Below are 20,686 nucleotides of genomic sequence, written 5' to 3' on the forward strand. Positions count from 1 at the left end.
TAAATGCGAAACCTGTTTTGCTCAATAAGTCGACCTGGCAACTAAGCACAAGAGACTTATCAGCTTTAAAAGCTTTGCTTTACTGTATTATTTTTTTTAATAATCCAGAATAAGAGGAATAAAACCCAGATTCCTTAGCACAGGCCCCAGACATTCATTACATAAACAGTTGGCTACCTACCAAGTGTCAGGAAGGAAGGACAAACGGTGCCACCAAAACACAAGAACAGAGCCGCTGTGCATGGACCAGACTCATTTCCAAAGGAACGCCCAGGTCTGGTTGATTTTGTAAATGGTTTTCAGAGGCTCTGGTCCTGGTCTGGCCTTTGTATGGTGTATCTAGTTTGCAGTGTACAGAGAGGTTTGTCATTTCAGTCCTTTTCATGGTACCCTGGTCTAATTGCATAAAAATATTTCTTCACAAATATGCCTTTGACTAAATGTTCTCAGGAAATCTTGAGCTATTCCTAGAACTGAGGGCTTCTAGGCTCAATGCTTGGAAACACCGGCACACAAAAATCAAAGCTTAAATGCAGGTCTCCGGTACATGCTGTCCTCATATTCGTAACACAGTGCATGAAAAAAGGGCCAGAGGCAGCGTCACTCTTTCTCCCGTCTGTAACACATTAGGAGTGTGGGTCAGAATGTATGCTCAGTGCTAGGTGAGTCTGAGAGTAGGCACAGAATTTGGAGATCATGCAGCCTCGTTCTCCCATTCAGCGTATAAGAGATTGGACGGAGTCCTTGGGGCTCATTGACCCCTCTCACCCCCTTCTTTGGTTCTTCCTGGTGGGAAGCAGTATCCCATGTCAGGATAGTTCGGCTGAAGGATGCTGGAGAGGATTAGATGCAGTTGGCAGCCTGGCCAAGGGTGAGGGAGCTGGCATTTGGTGATTGCTGAGTGACAGGCACTTTCGTGTGTTATATCTATTCTATACCTATCTCTCCATCTATCTAGGCATGTGTTTTATATATAAATGCATTCTTAGGTAGCATGCATTATACATATTATAATATCTCTGCATAAGGTGGGCATCCTTTTCCTCATTTCACAAAAGAAGCAGACTAAATCTGGCTGTGTAGTTTCCCCGAGGCCACTCAGCTGGCGGCCATTGGATCCAGGACTCAAATCTTTGTCCACAGCCCCAGCTGCGGAGACCACATGAGGAAACCTCTCTGAAAGCAAAGTCAGTGTCGGCCCCCTGAGAACAGACCTGTCCTTAAAAAAAATCACTCTCTTCTCCAGAGCCCTTCCACCCAATTAGATTAAAACTGCAAATTCTGGGTTGCCACTTTTGAAGATTGTAATTGTGAACCGTGGCACTCAAATCCTTTTCATATAAAATAGTTAAAATAACTTTTGGCACGTAAGAAGCACGTCACAGCTATTGAGAAAATTCGCTTACATAAATGACTTGATTAGCCAATTACACTGGGTCAGTGGGGCATGCCGGAACTTCTGCCGTTCCCACGGAGGCCCACAAGATTGAGACCTTCTGTCCTTTACGTCCCCTGGCAGCTCTGCAGGGGAGCTGCGTGCTGAACGAAGGCTCCTGGACGCGCTCGACTTGGAATGTGGCTCAGCATGGGCTCCAGTTCCTGTCTTCCCATCCCTCCCTCCCGCAGACAGGGCCTCGATGGTCCTGGCCGCTCTCCCCCCCGTCTGTCTTTCCGAAGGCAGGCTGGGTGGAAGTTAGGTGTTGATTCTCTGACTTCAAGGACTCAGAGCTGCTCTTTTTTTCTTCAGCAGCTCTTCCTGTCCTTGTTTCTGGCTCTGCTTCCAAATTTATCATACACACGAACATGACCTCCTGACTGCAGAGGCAGGCTCAGGAGAGGAGCATGAGTGGAGTCGCCCCATCTTTGCTGTGACATATCCCGCTGCTGAGCTTCAAGGTGAATACTGTGACTTGGCTTTGGAGTCAGACGTGGCAAGTTACGATTTTGTCCCACCCCTAGATGGGAGCAAGTCGCTTAATCGCTCATGCATCTCCTCATCTGGAAATGGGAGATTGAAATGTTTACCTCATAAGCACACATTCAGTGAGACAATATGTTTAAGTCATGTAGCCCTGTGCCCAGAACACAGTAAATGCTCAACAGATGGTGGCTATTGTCATTAACTTTTATGGGACACACACAGCATAGTTAGTTTTTGTAGAAAAGTCAGTATTCCAATTGTCCTATTCAAATCTGGCTGGACGCTGAGGAGCAAGAACAGAGGCTGTCTCCTCCACAGCTATAAAACCAGCATTTGGCCTGACCTCGGTGCTCAGTAAAAATCTGTAGAATTGGATCAGAGCGGCTTCGTTTCTCTCAGTGAGAGCCCTGGGCAGGGTGTTGGGCAGATCTGCACAGCCATCGTCCTGAGGCCATCTCTTTCTCTCTCCGGGACTCGGTTCCCAGTTTCCCACGTCGGGGGTTGGACCGGATGAGCACTTCTGGACCCCAGGATAAAATTCTGTGCTCACCCCCCTACTGTGCGGTCCTTCTTCAAATATACTTTCAGCTTCTGGTTTGAAAGGGAGGATGGAGGTTCCATGTGGGGGGTGTCATCACACGGGCATCTGCTGGCTGGAGGGAGCCCATGGGGGGGTCCCTGGAGGGACCGTCAGGGCACCACACAGATGTGAACACAGAGAAGACGTGTTCTCGTTCCAGTCTGATTTGAAGGATGCCTCTTACAGGCGATGCCGTTGGCAATTAGGAGGCTTCGCTGCAAAAATTGTAACACCTGGGAGAGTTTGGCTGAATTATTTTCTTCGGAGAAAATACCCTACTTCTTAAGTCAACTTTAGTATGTGCCGTTGGGCGTGCGTAGCTGTTTCAAGCAGCTATTTGACGCTTATCAGATAATAGTGAATCAATAAACATTTACGGAAAACTGTTGAGTGCTAATGAAAAACACAGAAGTGCAGTATGTGACGTAGTCTTTTTCCTCCAGGAACTCAGAATCAAGGTGGGAAAATAAATGTAATAACCATGAAATAATCCCTTTTTACATTTTTAAAAAAGATTTTATTTATTTATTTCTAGAGAGAGGGAAGGGGAGGAAGAGAAACACCAATGTAAGAGAGAAATGTCCACTGGTTGCCTCTTGTGTGCACCCCAACCATAGACAAACCCACAACCCAGGCATGCACTGTGACCAGGAATTGAACCGGCAACATTTTACTTTGCGGGCATGATGCCCAACCGAGCTGCACCAGTCAGGGCTTTTTCACATGTTGTAAGCGGACCCGAGAAAGACATGGAATTGAGGGGCAGTGTAGCAAGTGGGAAGTTTTCAGGGAGGGGCCGGGCAGGTCGTGTGTCAGTCTTGAAGCACTGAAGCCTGTGTCGACTGACCCTGTTGCTGAGTCCTCCCTGGCTGAGTCCCAGGACAGCAGGGGTGAATGAATGAGGCACTGTTGCCTCTTCAGGGAGCTCACAGCCTAACAGAGGAGATGATGGCTGCAGATCTCAGCCGACACGGGTGCCACAGTGGTGGTGCCTGGGCAGCAAGCGCACGGGGGCGGGGTCAGGAAAGGCATCTTGGAACGAGGGCCACCCACACAGAACTTTGGGAGCCCTCCAGGCACAGGGAACAGTGTGTGGACAGGGATGCTCTCCGGCGAGGGTGAAATGCAGTGGCTTCCCGTGACCCGCTCCCCGTTATCTCTCCTGTCTGTCACGTCTTGTTGCCCCTCTCCCCAAGCAGAATGGCAGCACCACGAGAGTAGAGCTCCGATGGTCTCATTCAGCGCTGCGTCCTGGCCTGGGACACAGCCGCGCCTGCTCAGTGTTGGGCACAGACAGAGGACTGCCTGACAGACATTTCCTTTTTTTGTCCTCTATCTTCAGCGGGGACCCAAAGGGTCTGCCTGGGGAGGCAGATGTGGCCCAGCAGAGCCGGGGAGGCTGCAGCAGGCCTGTGCTGTCTTCTGGGTCGGAAGGCAGGAAAGGGCAGGCGGCTGAGAGTCGGTGGAAACCTGGGAAGGAAAAACCAAGCATATGGCCCCTGAACTGGGGTCATTCATGCGGGGGTCTTTCTAGAACAAGCAAAGAAACAAACTAGCCGCTCATATTCAGCCATCTAGTCGAAGCTAAACTTCCAGGTAATTTGAATTCTCATACCCCGTACACACACATCCATGCTTTATATGCCAAGAAAGTTTCTGAAAAGCATTCACAGGAAATTAATAGCAGGAGTGGGAATGTGGGACAGGAAGGAAGTTTTCCCTATACTCTTCTACTCTTCTGTGTTTGAACTTTTTAACTATGAGCATTAATTCCTATGTAAGGTTTTTTTTGTTTTTTTTTTTTTTCCCAGAACAAAAGTAAAGGTACTTGGGCTCTGCCCTTAGAGATTTGGATGCACTCAGTTTTGGGAGGATGTGGGACATCTTAAGGTTTTACCTGTTTCCCAGGTGACTGATGAGCACCAGGCTTGAATCATAGCACAGGCCCTGCCTCCTCCCAGGAGCCTCCCCTGACCACCCCCCCAGGCTTCGCACTCTCCCCGGAATTCCTGCAGCAGCTGCCACACCCTGGGCATCGAGGCCGGCAGGGCTCGCTTCCTACGCAGCTCTCGCAGCCAGCAGCACCTAACACAATGCTGCAGCTCGACCTCACCTTAAAAGTCACCTTCTCCAGACTTCCATTTGTGGCCCTTGATGTGATGTCACCAACTTAGAGTATGGAGGGCCACGGGGTAGGTGCTGTAAATGTGTCCAGCTGGGCCTGAGTAATAGGGAGCAGTGGAGACTGTAAAACTGGCCAGATCGACACTATCTGTGGACATTCAAAGTCACGTATGTTTGCAGTCACTGCTGGCCACACAGAACACATCTGTGGGCCAGATTATGCCTGTGGAGGATCAGTCTGCACCTCTGGTATCTATGCATCCTCGCTGTGATCTTACCCACTTTCCCAGCTTTCACGCGAAAACTGATGGCTTTAACTCGGCATCCCCAGGCCAGAGCAAGTCCCCGGCTTCGGGCTCTTGTCCTCACTGCCCTCTGGCTGCCTTCACACGCACCTGGTCAAGCTCCCCACAGCCTGAATGGAATCGATCATCTTAGCCTCTGTTGGATGTTGGCTCTTGGAGTTGTAAGGAACAAATTCTTTCCAATTACCTTAAGGAGAAGGGATTTGTTGCACAGCTTTCTGTGGACTGTGCAGAAGTCCCCGACACTGTTACGGCCCCAGGCACTGGCCCCTCTCACAGCCTCACCCCTGAGCTGCTCTTTCCCTCCTGGCATCTCTGCTTCTCTCTCCATGTCTGCGCCATCAGCTCCCACTCTTCCCAGCTTGTCTTAGTCTTCTGCCCCAGCCAAGGCAAGCCCCAGAGTGGTTACTAGAGCTGATTACTACTGATGTCAGACTGCCTCCTGGGTCCCCACACACTGCTGCTCAGAGCCACTTCCCTGAGCAGGGCCAGTGAAAGGAGAGGTTGGAACTCCGGGTGCTTGGTGGCATGTTGGGGCCAGCCCTGAACCCACCCTTCCTCCTGTTTTCTCCACCACGGAGGATGGCTCCAGTCCTCCTCAACAGATACCTGGCGCTTTCCTGGCCTTCACATCCCACATTGGAAGACTCCAAAGGCTTCTGGTGCTCTCTCCACACACTCCTTTTGGAATCTGTCTGTTCCCTGGGTCCAGCTGCCATCACCCGCAGCCACCTGTCCTTCTTTTGCCTGGTACAGCTGCTCATTTGTCTTGGTCTCTCATATCTACCCTCCCCTCAGCTGCAAAGCCATTTGCTCATGAACCTCCTCCATCTACACCTTTTGGGGGCTTCCTGTCACCCAGAGGATAAACTGTCTGCCTTCGTATGGGGAGCACAGCCTCCCTGGTCTCACCACTAACCATTCCACCAGCCTTGTCTCTGCTACTCACTGATGTGTATTTTACACTATAGCAGCAGCTTATTGCTCTTAGATAATTGTTCTTAAATAAACTGTGCTCTTTTATGCCTCCACACATGCCTGCATTCCCAGTTAATCACTCCCACCTGTGGCCCCCTCTGTTCTCCTATAAAACTCATCCTCTGAGACAAACCAGAGACATCTGCTACTTCCAACTCTCATAAAACTATTTCAGTTCAATGTCCATGCTCTCTGTACTCATAACAACCTTTGCACACGTCTATTATTGTTACTGCCTCTGCCATTATCCCTTTGAATCTCTCCCACCGGACTGAGCTCTTGAAGCAGGAACTGGTTTTTATTTATCATCCTATCTTCATTATCCTTGTATATCAAACCCAGTACCTGGTATATATAGATGCCAAATAAATATTTGATGAACAAATAAATGCTGTGCATGAGGCACACATGGGACACTAAGTAAGTCTGGATGTGCTGGTCGATTGGGAACGATGACCGTGGAGGGCCATGAGATTGTGTGGAAATGTTCTGGCAAAGTCGCTGCCCGACGGCCGCCGTTCCGACAGGTGTGCAGTGATGTCTTCTTGTGGTTTTGATTTGAATTTCCTGATGATGAGTGCTGTTGAGCTTTTTTCTTTTATGTACCTGTTGGCCATCTGTGTATCTTCTTCGGAGAAATAAAAAGAACAAAAAAACAAAGAGTGCTGGTGAGGATGTAGAGAAACTGGAGCCTGTGCACACTGTTGATGGGAATGAGAAATGGTGCAGCCACTGTGGAAAACAGTGTGGATGCGTCTCCAAAAATTAAAAATAGAACTACCATATGATCTCTCAAACCCATGTCTGGGTCTATTTCCAAAACAATTGAAATCAGTATCTCAGAGAGATATTAGCAGCCCCATGTTTATTACAGTGTTACTCATAAAACTCAAGGTGCAGAAGCAACTTCAATGTCTGTTGACAGATGAATGGATAAAGAAAATGAGGTACACACACAAAACAGAGTATTATTCAGTTTTGTTAAAGCAGGGATCCTGAAATGTATGACGACATGGACACAGCTTGAGGATATTATGCTAAGTGAAGTCAGTCAGTTACACCAAGAAAAATACAGCATGATTCCACTTAAGTGAGGCACCTAAAACAGTCAAATTCATAGAATCAAAGAGGTGAATGGTGGCTGCCAGGGGCAGGGGGAGAGGAAATGGGGAGTGATCAACGGATGTGAAGTTTCAGGTGAATGATACCCAGACCTGCGTTTGGCAGCACCGTGCCTGCAGTCAGCAAGGCGGGATTGTGCACTGAAAAACTTGTCAAGAGGGTAAATCTCATGTTAAGTTTTTTTTACCACAATAAAACTTAAAAAAAAAATTATACTCCCTGCCCTGGCTGGGTGTCTCAGTTGGTTAGTGCATCATCCCAAACAGTAAAAGGTTGCAGGTTCAATCCCTGGTCAGGGCACATGCCTGGACTGTGGGTTTGATCCCTGCTCAGGGCACCAATGGGAAGCAACTGACCAGTGTTTCTCTCTCTCTTCCCCTTCTCTTCTCTAAGATCAATAAACAAATCCTTAGGTGAAGACTCAAAACATAAAATATTCTTTTTAAGTTTAATATCAGCCTGATATTGTATATACTTAAAGTGTATGTATGTGGTGATTCAATGTGCGTGTATACAAGTACAATGATTGCTAACAGTCAAGCTCATTAACACGTTTTCTTCCTCCACTGCTATTATTTTTTTATTCTGTACTATTTATTGTGCATTCTGAAATGCACTCTCGTAGCAAATTCCCAGGATAAAATACAGACAGCATTAGTGACTGTGGTCCTGGTGCTGCCCATCAGAACTCTAGACTTACTCATCGGACACAAGTGCAACTTAGTGCCCTTTGACCCCTGCTAATCACTCTCTGAGTGATTAGCTCTCTGATTCTGCGTATTGGACTTTTTTAGGTTCTACCTGTAAGTGAGATTGTGGAGTTTTTTCTTCCTGTGTCTGGCATGTTTCACTTAGTGTAGTGTCCTCCAAATTCTTCCATGTTGCAAATGGCAGGATCTCCTTCTATAAGAATGGCTAATATTACCATGTATGTATGTATGTTGTATATATATATATATACATATATACACACATATATATATAATTATATACATATAATTTTTATACACAATTTCTTGGTCTGTTCATCAGTCAGTGGTCACTTAAATTATTTCCATTTCTTGGCTGTGAATAATGCTGCAATGAGCATGAGAGAGAGAGAGAGAGAGAAAGACTTCCTGTGTGTCTTCGAGGTACTGACTTCATTTCCTTTGGATATATACCCAGAAGTGGGATTGCTGGACCATATACTCTATTTTTAATTTCCTGAGGAACCTCCATAGTGTTTTCTGTTGTGGCTGCACCATTTTTCAGTCCCACCAGCAGTGTGTAAGGGTTCCCTTTTTCCCATAGTCTCACCAACACTTACCTTCTTTTATTTTGATGATACCCATTTTTACACGGGCGTGATGGTACCTCTTTGCCTACCACCACTCCGATACGAGCTCTGTCCTGGCCGTCCTGCATCTGCCTCTGGTACCAGAGCTCCAAGCACGATGAGACCCATAAGGCAGAGTCCATGGATGAGCCCTATGAAGGCGTGTTGCCCATACTGGGCATGGCTGTTGGTCCTGGGGTTGACAGGGTTCAATGTTATTCTGAACCATACTCTTAGGCTAGAACAGCTGGGAATGGCTTTATTTGCTTTGAGTACCTGTGGCGAGATAATTTGTAGGTTATTTAAGTGGCTGGATACGTAAAATGATCACACAGAGATTACACATGCGGATGGGCATGGCCGGGCCGCAGATGCCAGTGTCCCGTGTACCGAGACAGCACAGAGCTGCTGCTTCCCCTGTCTGGGCCTGCCACACAAGCGCACCGACAGGATGGCCTGGCCAGGGAGCTCTGTGGCATGTCGCGGTCTGAGGAAGGTTTTGGAACCTCTCTGTGCCCTTCTGCTCTTTTACAGTCCTTATTTTGAAATCCTCTTTTTACGATTTAATTTACTTAGTCTCTAAGCTAGATCTATTTCCTTTTCTTCCATCCTCAGTACAGGCGCATAAACACAGTGTTCTATTCCCCCCCCCACCCCAAGAAAAGAGCTAAAACCAGAAGAAATTAGGACATACATGAAGAAAATTGGCACAAGAAGAGTATGTCTTTCTTGGAATTTTCTTAAAGGTTCTTTTTCCTTGAAAAGAAAGCCAAGCTGTAAAAAAGCACACTCCATTGTTAATAAACTAAAATTCAGTTATTTTCCAAGACACACTAACATTTTGCTCCGTCTGCTTTTCCTCATATGCACATTTCTTCCAGTCCAGGTTCTCATTATGGGAAGCATGTACGTGTCCATCTCTGGGCTCCAGGATTTCCTGCGCAGTGAAATATATGCTCAGTGGTTTCAGAGGCACTGGCTCTTAACTCATTTCACCAGGAGCAGCAGATCCTTAAAAATGAGATTTTCCAGGCACTGGACCCTAAATCAACCTTGTGGGGATGGACGCATTAGAACCCTATCAGCCCGAGGCCTTATAGCCTTTAAAAATGTCATCAGCCAGTCCCCTGTGCAGCCTTGCGTGGCTGAAGAATGACTGTACCAAGGCTGTTTTAAACCTTTATTAAATTTCTTATTTGCCTGCAGCCTCATCTCTTAAAGGCCTGGAGTCTGTTGGTTGCTGTTAATTTGTTCTCATTAAGCTGGTCTCTAGGCCATAGCTGTTTTCAACGAAGTTTGGCCCTGTGGGAAGATTCGGGGCTCGTGTGGGGGCAGAACTCCCACTGTGGTTGCCACCCTCTGGCTTGTGGAGGTCGAATTCTGCGCTCTCCAACTTTGCACCTGGCTGTCCAGAACCTAGCCCAGCTTTCTGCTCTGTCTGTTACAACCCCAGCCTCAATCCTACCCCTTCCCACCTTTCCCACCCTACCAGGCCTGCCTCTGCCCCACGCTGACCTCTCGTACCTGCTAGATCTTCCCCAGGGCCTTGACCAGCCAAACCAATTGGAACAGGGAGTCAGAGAACCACTGTGTCTTAAAACCAGAAAGAATATTGGGAATTTTCTAGTCTGTCCTCCTTATGTTCGGATGAGAAAATTTGGGTCCAGAAAGTGTCAGGGGCCTATTAATGGTAAAGGGCTCGTCAGAGGCAATAGCAGAACTGGAGTGAGAAACTATGACTTTATGGAATGAATTGTATTTGGGGTATTTAATAAAAATGTCTCTTCCCGTTATGTTTGTCAGATGACGGTTGGTATCTCCAGAACTAGATGTTGCTTACAGCAGCATCCCAACATCCAATTTAAAAATAACTTTGAAAGAGTTCAGCGGAAAAGGGTGATAGCATTCTAATTTATGCTGACTTCTGCTTAGGCCTATTGCATATTAATGGCCAAACCGTAGCCTTTCAAATACCTGGGTTGGGCACGGTAGGATAGCAACATGCAGTTTAGGGTGACTTTTATCACACTGATAAAGTTTCCTTTTCTTCCTGTGGTGATTTGTTAAACAAAGTGGACCTGGAAGGGACCCTGAAATGTACAGTGCACTTGAACTCTGGTGGGCTTTCCCTGTCGCGTCGTCTATAGAGGGACAGCATTACACACGATACGATTTATACACAGTGACATTTATACACAGAAGGCTGTCTGGGAGGTTTTCAGGGTGCAAGGGACTCTGTGTTGAATGATGTGCAAAGAGCTAAGGTGGACTTTTTGCTTTTTATTAGATCACAAAGCAACTTCTGTGCCGGCAGAACGTGCGACTCCTCTGCTGAGACGGTCTCTGCAGCGCGTACTGCACAGAGCGTCTCCGCGGCAGGAAAAGGGCCCTTCCTTCAGGCGGGTGGTCCAGCCAACACACCGGAGCTGCCGCGTTTCAGACCCTTACTCTGTCTCCTCTTCCAGGCTCTGCGGCTACCCTCCTTTTTACGATGAAAATGACTCCAAGCTCTTCGAACAGATCCTCAAGGCGGAGTACGAGTTCGACTCCCCCTACTGGGATGACATCTCGGACTCCGGTAAGTCTGTGTGGCTCCGGCCTGTGGCCCAGGGGAGTTATATTCAGGCCACCTGACCCCAGCAGGCCTGGGACAGGGGGAGTGGGGTGCAGGATGCTCTGCCCTTGGGCTTGACTTAAAAAGTGAAGGTCAGACTTGGGACAAGGGGCCCAAATCCAGCCATGGGACAGGGACTCACTCCACCACTGAATCCTAGCCTCTCCCTGGTCCGGGGGCCCCAGGAGGGCTTTCTCCGTGCTGAGCACCGTAAGCTGTGTACGAGTGCTGCCTCACTCACTCCTCAGGACCACCCGTCAGATGGTGTTACTCTTATCCCCACTTGACAGATGAGGAAGCTGAGGCCCAGAGGGTGAAATAACCGGTCCCAAGTCACACAGGTAGTGAGTGGCAGAGCTGGGTCTTGCACCCAAGCCCTCCCCCCCTCCCCCAGAGCCCGCATCTCACCTACTGTGCCACACTGATATGTTCCCTGGGAAGTTAAGTGTTTCTTCCTCAGGGGTGAAGATCAAAACCAAGGCCCAAGTAAACTGATGAGATTTCTCAGGCTGACAGGAAGAGGATAGTAGTAATCTTCCTTCCTATCAAAGAGGGTGGTATAAGAGTCAAATAAAATAATAAATGAAACAGATTTTAATACTCACCAATGAACTACTCAGACATTGCATTTTATTATGTATTATTTCCTCCTAACTGGAATCATCCTGCTTCTATCCTCAATCTTCCCAAACCTGGAGTACAGTTCTCCAAGGCCCGCAGGAAAGAGCCACATGGTCAGTATTTCACTTCTGACCTGGGAAGGGCACGGCTTTCCCCTAGAAGCCCAGGCCTGTGGACAGTGAGCTGCCGGACCCCGCGAGCCTGCAGGTTTCCAGCCTGGCCCACGGTATCATCTCCTGATTCTGTGACCTGGTCTCACATGTTCTCGGTGTCCTGCTGTGGGGTCACACCCATCCCGGGCCTCCAGAACCTCTCCACTTCCCACACGGGCACATCTCACTGCATCACCGGTCCAAGGCCTGGCCGGGCAAGCAGATGCCCCGGAGGTTTTGTCGGCTCCGTGGCACCTAAAACACAGAGAGGACATCAGCCAAACAGCCCCCTGTGGCAGCAGTGAGCAGAATGAAAGGCTCCTGGTGACCAAGATGTTTCATCTTGGAACCGGAAGTGCCACCAGCTGCCAGAGGAAAAGGACTTTTGAGTTGGGAAGTCAGGGTCCCAGGCCTGGCGCGGCTGCCTCCTCATTGGCAGGCCCCATTTGGAGTTCTAAACCTTCCCTTTTCCCCGAATGTTGGTACCGTGTCCAAAGTACTGTCACATCTGTAGAGGGCCGGTCCCATAGTCTTCATGTTACACAGGATACTCTGAGACCCGTTGGTATCCATCTCAAGCACAGACTGATTCCTTCCCTTGTGCTCTCTCTGAACAGCGAAAGACTTCATTCGGAATCTGATGGAGAAAGATCCAAATAAAAGATACACGTGTGAGCAGGCAGCTCGGCACCCATGGTAAGAAAGAGCACCCAGGAGAGATCACATATGCCCCACCATCCCCGGGCGGGCCTCCTGTGGGCTGCCACTCACTGTGCAGCCACAGTAATGGCTGCATTTCACTCTGGCCAGTGGCCTTGACCCTGTCCCCTTGCCAACACCTGAAATCCTTTGTTCCCGCAAGTTCACTCTTCTAAATGGACTAATGACAAGCTAAGTGTGCAAAAACTGGCTGTAGCTTTTTGGCTTTATATGACTTTTGGGGGCATCACTTTTATTGAAAGTAATTGCCCAACGAGGCATTAGGGTGGGAGTTTTATCCCCTGAGTTTATTACTCAGTAGCTAAATGAATTGTTACATATTTTTTCCTTTTCAGATGCATTTCATGTTAATGCGTCTCCAGCTCCAGAGGGACTGGTTGGCAGTTCAGGGCATTCTGTGCACATTTTCAGCAGTGCCCATGAGGCCGCCTTGTTTTTGTGCCACTTGCTAAATTTGAACCCACCTTCAGTGTCCACTAGCTGGGACTTTGGGTTTATGCTTCTTGGAGCCCCATTTGCTCATCTTTCAGTTGAGAATACTGACACCTACGTTACAGGGCTGACATAAGCAATTATGGAGATGATGCATGTGAAAAGTTTGCACAGTGTCTGGCTTGTAGCAAATGCTTCCTTATGCCATTCTTTCTAAAGTACCACGAGCATCCATTTTGGAACAAAGGCCTGAGGTAGTAAAATATGCCACATGATGAAAATAAATTCCACCTGGGAAGCATGCTAGACGTCCATCCCCTTGTTTATTCCACCACCTGCCGTAGACTTTCCTCCAGGGCCTCGGGTGCTGGTTAGCCCCCCGGAGAGGACCTGCTCAGGGCAGTGCCGGGACCCGGCTTCACAGCATTTCATTAATAATGACAGCTGTCATTTGGGGGGCGCCTGTTATGTTCCAGGAACTGTGCTAATTGCATTAAAATAGCTTCTCATTTTGTTTCTAATAATTCTATAAGGTAGGCTTTAGCTCCATATCAGTGGTGTAAGCAAAGGGAAGTAGACAGATAAAGTGACTCAACCAAGAGAGTCCAAGTAGACAATGGCAAGGCCAGAACTGTTTCCAGCCAGAATGGTGGGGTTCCAAAGTGAATGCTCTTCAACGTACAGATAGGCAGCCTAACGAGGAAGTCAGGAGTGGGCTGGAGGGGGAATAAAGAATTTTCTGAAAAAGGAAGCAGTTTGGATTATATACCATCCTGGTTTTCTTTTCTTTCTTTCTTTTTTTTTTTTTTTGTTGTTGTTGGACAATAGGTCGAAGTAGGTGACCATAAAGAAAGTTTTCTTACTTTACAAACAATAGGCTTTAAAGCTGTAGAACTTCCCCCCAGTTTTACTGAGATATGATTGATATGCAACACTGTTACGTTTAACGTGTACAGCAGAATGACTTGACATACGAATTTACTGTGACGTGACCACCACAATAACTCAAGTTAACGCCCATCGCCCTATACAGTTACAAAAATTGCTCTTCCCTTGTCATGAGAACCTTTAGGACACAGCGTACGGTGCTACTAACCCTGGTCATCATGTCACACGTTACGTGCCCAGCACTCGTTTACCTTGTATGTATGGGGCTTTGGGATTATCTTGTAAAGGAGGAAAATCACCTCAAAAGAAGGGGAATGACTTGCTTTCAAACACTGGTTCATTAGTCCGGCCTCACTTTGTGGAAGGCAGGGAGGAGACCGGTTTGTCCTTCACCAGCCATGTTTGAGAAACCGAGGAAAGGAGAGGTCTTCTCTACTGAGGAGCCTGCCAGAGGGACAGGGTGGGCCCCGCAGAATCAGAAGGGCTTCCCGGAGACGCCGGGCCTGGCGCTGTGCGAACCCCTTCACCAGGTCAGCAGGATGGGGAGGGGAATCCAGGCCAGGCGAGCGACCTGGCCTCCACGTGGGGCTTCCACTGCACATCCGTCCTTCATGCCGGTAAGAGGGACAAAGGAGCGAAGCAGGAGATGAGACTAGGAAGGAAGCAGACTAGGGTTCTGGCATGAGCCCTGCGTAGCCTCCTTGAGTTCAAGTTCTAGTTTCACCACTATTACTGAGTGGTGGGCAAGCTTCTTAACACTCTGGGCCTCCCCTGTAGAACTGAGATCATAAATAAGGGCAGTAGCTATCCCACAGGGCTGTTTTAGAGATTAAATGAGATAATACATATAAAAAACAAAAGTACCTAGTGCCTAATAAGTCTCCAATCTATATGAGTTGCCATTATTTTAGTGTTGACCTAAGGAATTTGTATTTCTCTCTTTGGACAGTGGGGGCCCCTGGCAGATCTTAAGCGGGGGCAATCAGATTTGCATTTCAGAAAGCTCAGCCTGGCTGCCGGATAGAGGATTTGTGGCAATGGGGCGCAGGAGCATGGCAGGAAGGTGCAGACAGGAGGTAGAGGGGAGGCTGGCCCAGAGAAGCGTGCAGGTGGTTTGTGCAGTGGCACAGGAGTGGAGAGGAGACACCCCCGTGGCGGGGAAACTACGGTCTTAGAGCACTGGAGGGCAGGGTGAGGCGCAGAGAGGGACCGAGGTTCTTACCAAGTTTCCAGTTTAGGGGGCTGGGGGGAGGATTGTGCTAGGAGAGCCAGCAGGCTTGTGTGAAGGAGAATGAGGAAGGTGTGGGGTCCTCCAGATGGGGATCGGTGGCATGTGCTTTGCTGAATGAGTCTGGAGCTCTGGGGAAAAGGTTGAGCAAGACCGAAGGCCTGAGTCACCAGCCTGGGTCACATTATGGTGCGTTAGCATGTGAGCTGAACACACAGATGTCTCCTTCAGAGGTGTTTTCCCCCAGCGTTTGATCATTTTTACTATTCGTTTCAAAATTTTCAAAAAACAAAGCATGGGAACATGATTTTTAAAACAAGAATGCATCTGACTCAAGCGTCATTGAAATGTCCCACATGCCCACCTCTATGATATACCTGTTTCCTTTACGTAAAATTCCTCGGGTGAAGGAGAGCGCGGATCCAGCTGAGAGCTGGCGGAGAGTGGAGCGGTCATTCCAGTGGTGTGTAGCTCTGTCCACGTCGCCCTCCTGGAGTCCCAGGTCTCTGCACATCAGCCATCTCCAGAGGGCAGCTTCTCTCATTCTGCGCTTGATCGTCCAGCTTAGTCAAGGCCATTGAGGGCCAGGAGAGGCCTCTGGAAGTCACAGACGCCTTCCCTGAGCCTCAAAATAGACCACTTCAGACAGGGGAGGGCTCCTCGTAGAGGACGGTCAGCCCTTCTTACCAGCCCATCTTCCCTGAGCCCCGCACTTCCAGCCCTGCCTTTCTCCTGGCAGTGCACGGAAAGGAATCAGCAGGTGGCTGGCTGGTGGCCAGAGCACAGGATATGGCAAGTGGCATGTGGGAACCCACCTCTGGTCACAGGGAAGCACCTTGATGGGGTTCATTTGTCCTGTTCAGATTGCTCTGAACCTCAGTCTCCAGTTTCAGTAACGAGCAAACCAAAGTGATGGTCCTGGGCATTGGTGCCCCAGGTGTCACAGAGCCCCATGGCAATGGCATTGTGCCTGCCTTGGGACCTGATGTGTTAGCCAGGCCAGGGTGGTACCTGCAGCCCTCTTCTCAGTATTCACGGAGACCCCTCCCATCACGTCTCCACCCAGCCAAGCTGGAATTAGGACACAGCCCAGGAGTCTGGGAAACCCCTGCCTAAGACACACACAGGCATCGCCAAGCCTGTCTTAAGAAAGCAGCTAGAAAAATGCAAAATCAGAACCGCAGAAGTAGGGCAGCCTGCATATAAAACACCAAAATACCAAAAAGCGAGGAGAGATGAGTTTCATGCTCCTTGTGTGGAAGAGGACATAGTGTGATTTATAACATATATAACATTTATAATAAATGCCATCTGAAGTGCTGGAATAGAGGTAAAAACTGAAAAGCCAGAGAGACTAGGAGATCTGCATGAAAGGTGACTGTCCATGGCCTGGTGTGTGTGTGTGTGTGTGTGTGTACTGTATATGTGGATTTATAAGGAGACTCACCTGTATCGGAGGTGTTGTGCATTCATAGGAAAATTGAGATGCCAACTAAGGCTCCTTCCAGTTCTAAGCTTCTATGTCTCCTGTTGATGAATAGTGCTGAAGCTGGTAGCACTGGGCATCATGAGCATCACACGTTGTCATGGTAACTTCTCTGGCTCATGGTGAGCAGCAGCCGCCATTCCACTGTGGTGCCCACAGGAGGAAGATCCTGCCAAGCCCAGGGCGGCTGCACCCCCAGGACGATTGCCCACCAGGAGTCTGTAGACCACCATCATCTGTCCTGCTTGATTCTTTCCTAGCACAGCATGCTCTAGCACTGTGGGACGTGAGTGCGGAACATTCCTGAAATAACTGGAAGTGTGCATTTTCCTTCCATCTGGGTCCATGCTCACCCACAGAGAAGGGAGTCTCCCTGCCTGCTCACCAGTCTGTTTGGTTTGGAGCACAGCTCAGCCCTGCGGCCGTGCTCAGCCCTGAGAGTTCCATACTTCCTACCGCTTCTGTGCGGCTGTTTCCAAGAAAGAGCTGGCCACCAACGAGCTGGCATGGCCTCCTTTTCTGAGGACGGAGCTTTTACAAAGAGTGTGGGAGGAAATACTCACACAAGCTCTCCAGGAGAAAGAGCCTAATGAAGATGTCTGCGGCCCCCAGCCTGCCCGTTACTCTGGTTTTGGATGGATTGCCCACTCAGATATCCTGTTTCTATTCACTACCTGTGTCCAGGGGAAGGGGGTGATTGACAGTTGTTGGAAGTGGAAATCTGGTTCATGACAGTCAGGTTCTGAGTGTCCTCTGGGCTAAGTATCCCCAGCCCTGCTGGGAACAAGTCAGGAGTCCGTATGGGGAGCTGCTGGTGGTGGGAACATTAGACGGTGTTCAGAACTTAGGCCCAGCCTGACCCAAACTGAATGTCCAGTCCCTCCACCATGTTGTCAGCTCTGAAGTGAAAGGCTGGTTATATAGGAGCATGTTTTTCATCCAGGGAGTATTTCTTGTCTGAATAAAGCATCTTCCTTTCACTTCCCAAAACATGCGTACTTAACAGTCTGGCATCCAGGCTCTTATGTGTCCAGGACCCTCTGGGTCTGGGAGACGACAGGTGTCCTCACGTACCTTCCAGCCAGAAAGGACGGTCCACGTCCCTTGCATCTGTCTGTTCTTTAACTTCTCCGAAATGAAAGAAATCATTTCTTAGGCATCAGGTATCTGCCTAGAATTTCATAGTTTGCTGAGAAGGAAAGGGAAGTTGAAAGGATGCAAGCCCAGAAGACTGAGCATAAAGGACAGCTGCCTCTGAATCTGGGGGGAAGGCCAGTGGTTGAATGTGGGCGGAGGATGGTGTGAGGTTGAGAAGGGATGTGTGGGAGAAGATGGGCTGCGAGTGCCCTCCCACTGGTTACCGAGCCCTGAGAGGTGGTGAGCTGAGAGAGAAGAGGGAGAGGGGGAAGTGTAAGGTGGGGTGGGGGTCAGAGGGAGGAAGTTATCGGACGAGGGGGAACTCTAAGGACGGGAGGTGAGGAGCAAACCCACCTTCTTCTTTGCTAATAGAGACTAAAGAACAACAAGAATTGATGCCTAGTAACAGCAAGGACCCAGTTGAATGTAAAGTAGATGTGGTCACATATGAGAGCTTGTCTGGGAAGTTCAGGAGCAGATGTGCCAGGCAGGGCTGAGCCAGGGCTGGGAACCCTCTGGCTGAGCACAGAGAAGGTGGGGTGTGGCTGTAGGTGAGTGGAATCCTGCAGCGCTCAGTGCAGCTTGGATGGAACCAGAAGAGAGCTGTGGGCCCGTGGATGTGAGCTGGTCCATGGGAAGGGGGGCCCAGAGAAGGCAGAGAGCAGGGCCTGGGGCAGGAGAAAGCAGGGAAGAAGGCCCTGGGAAGGTTCTGGTGGGCAGACCAGGCAGGGAACACACTTGAGACAGTCCAAGTGAAGCGCTGCAGGTAGAAAGCTGGTGTGGAAGGAGGAGGGAGAAGGTTGCGTTGTCATTGTGGATGTTGCAGGAATGGAGGTCAAACAAAGACGAAGTGAGAGCCAGGCAGAGGTCAGCCACGAAGGTGCTGGCCCATCGTGGAGCAGCTGCAGCGTGTAGAGCCGGACCTGGAGTGTGGCGGAGGGGATTGTGGGGTCAGACAGGATCCATGCCTGTGGGGAGGGCAACGGCACACCAGCCTCTCTGTCAGCCTCGGGAGGGGGTGAGGATGAGGCTCCCCCCGGCAAAGCAGGGCCAACGTCAGAGCCCCAAGAAACCCCTTTGAAAAAGCACCTCGGCCTGTGTTTCAGGATCGCGGGTGACACAGCCCTCAGCAAAAACATCCACGAGTCTGTTAGCGCCCAGATCCGGAAGAACTTCGCCAAGAGCAAGTGGAGAGTAAGTCTTGCGTGGATCACACCCTCAGCGAGTTGAACCGCTCCTGGGAACACGGGAGCACCTTTTATTCGCAGGGTTACTGTCACCTGTGTTGCATGAAAACCCCTAGAACCGCATCCAAATAATTTGGCTAATTTTAACCAGTAATGATAAAGACCTGCAGTATCATGGCGTGAGGCAGCCAAAGTCGGTGATTTAACGTTGCCCCGTTGAGTCAAAAATAGCAATAGTGCCAGCTCGGACTCATGGGCTGTGTCTTAACGTTCCTCCTCTGCTGGAACTTTGACTGGTTGACTTGTGATAAAGTGACATGAGGGGGAGGCGAACGGGAAATCTGGGCTGAAGTCCTCTGGTAAAGACATGATGGGTGTAGACCATTGAGGTTTGCGACCATCCACTGGCTGCCCAAACCCTGTGCTCCAATCGGCACAGGGAGGTCAGTGCCAACAGTGAGCCCCCTACGGAGATTATTAAAGTAACTCCGCTGACCTCCTGTACTCAGAGGAAATGCCATTACATAGGGCAAAATCGCCAGTGATAGGAAAATTAAAATTATTTTAAAATGTCATTATTTCAAGGTATTACATTTTTATAATATGCCTCTTATTCTAAAAGTCCCTTCTCTTAGGGTATAGAGAATTGGTTTACATTTATTCTGTATGTATATTATATAAGAAGAAAACTCTTTTTTATCTCAAAATATATTTTGATTGGGAGAGGGGCAAATACATTAGTGTATTTTTGGAAGAAGGGGCAATGTACCTTTACTTTCTAGAGTATCATGAGAACATTTTCAGAAGTTGGAGATACTTAGGGCCACAGGAAAGATAACATGAGACAGTCTGCATCTCTTTCACTAACTGGAATTATTCTGTCTGCCTTTTTCCATTTTTAAATTTCAGCAAGCGTTCAATGCCACGGCCGTCGTCAGACACATGAGGAAACTCCACCTTGGCAGCAGCCTGGACAGTTCAAACGCCGGCGTTTCGAGCAGCCTCAGCTTGGCCAGCCAGAAAGATTGTGCGTATGTAGCACGAACAGGGTTTTGCCCCTGACGTTCAGGACAAGTCCGGGATGGAGAGGAGGGCACTGTCGTTGGCCGAGTCCCTGCTGTATGTCAGGCACTCTCAACCATTTACCCCATTTAATACTCCCAGCAGCCCTAGGGCATGATTTGATTTTTTAAATAGTTTCTTTTTTATCCGATTTATTGGGGTAACGTTGGCTAATATAAGCTTCAGGCGTATATGTTTATAATACGGTGTCTTCACACTTCACTGTGTGCCTGCCACCTGAAGCCTGGTCTCCTTCCTGCACCTTGAATTTGACCCCCTTCACCCTCCGTGTCCTTCCCTGGTCTCCCCTGCCTTTGGGTAAATGCTGTTGTCTGCGTCTAGGAGTTAGTGTTGTGTGTGATTTGTTGGTTTGTTGCCTCCTGTTTTACACCCGGCATGTGAGTGAAGTCGTAAGGTCCGTGCCCTTTTCCATTAATTCATTTCACTTGGCATGATGGTTCACGATCTGTCCACGCTGTCACAAATGGTGGTATTTTGTCCTTCTTGTGACTGAGCAGTGTCCCATTGTCCACAGGGCGCCCACTTTCCTCATCCTCTCATCCATCCGAGGAGACTCGGGTTGTTTCCGTTGCTGTACCTGTGGTGCTGCAGCGGACATGGGGGTGCGGACGGGGACATGTTTCCAGGTTCCTCAGGCAGACACCCCGAGGAGCCATTGCTGGGTCCTATGTACTCTATTTTTATCTTTTTGAGGAACCCCCGTACTGTTTTTTACAGTGGCTACACCAATTTATGTTCCAAAAATTAATGATTGTATATCCACACAAACTGAGGCACAGTTATCTCCGCT

The 20,686-nt window shown here is 49.0% G+C and overlaps 1 protein-coding gene across 2 annotated transcripts in view; it reads left to right on the top strand.

Annotated features, from left to right (window-relative positions):
- Window positions 1-20,686, top strand: part of CAMK1D (calcium/calmodulin dependent protein kinase ID) — a 391,400-nt gene that overhangs the window by 363,040 nt on the left and 7,674 nt on the right. Inside the window, exons 7-10 of one of the 2 annotated variants that reach the window (XM_053665839.1) lie at window positions 10,814-10,926; window positions 12,353-12,431; window positions 18,733-18,820; window positions 19,723-19,844. In XM_053665839.1, coding sequence (XP_053521814.1) covers window positions 10,814-10,926; window positions 12,353-12,431; window positions 18,733-18,820; window positions 19,723-19,844 — 402 coding nt within the window. The remainder of the gene's footprint in view (window positions 1-10,813; window positions 10,927-12,352; window positions 12,432-18,732; window positions 18,821-19,722; window positions 19,845-20,686) is intronic. The other variant, XM_037155199.2, reaches the window with a different exon arrangement.

Source organism: Artibeus jamaicensis, unplaced genomic scaffold (genome assembly GCF_021234435.1).
Source record: "Artibeus jamaicensis isolate MK-2021 breed Jamaican fruit bat unplaced genomic scaffold, CSHL_Jam_final contig_426, whole genome shotgun sequence".
NCBI classification, from domain to species: domain Eukaryota; kingdom Metazoa; phylum Chordata; class Mammalia; order Chiroptera; family Phyllostomidae; genus Artibeus; species Artibeus jamaicensis.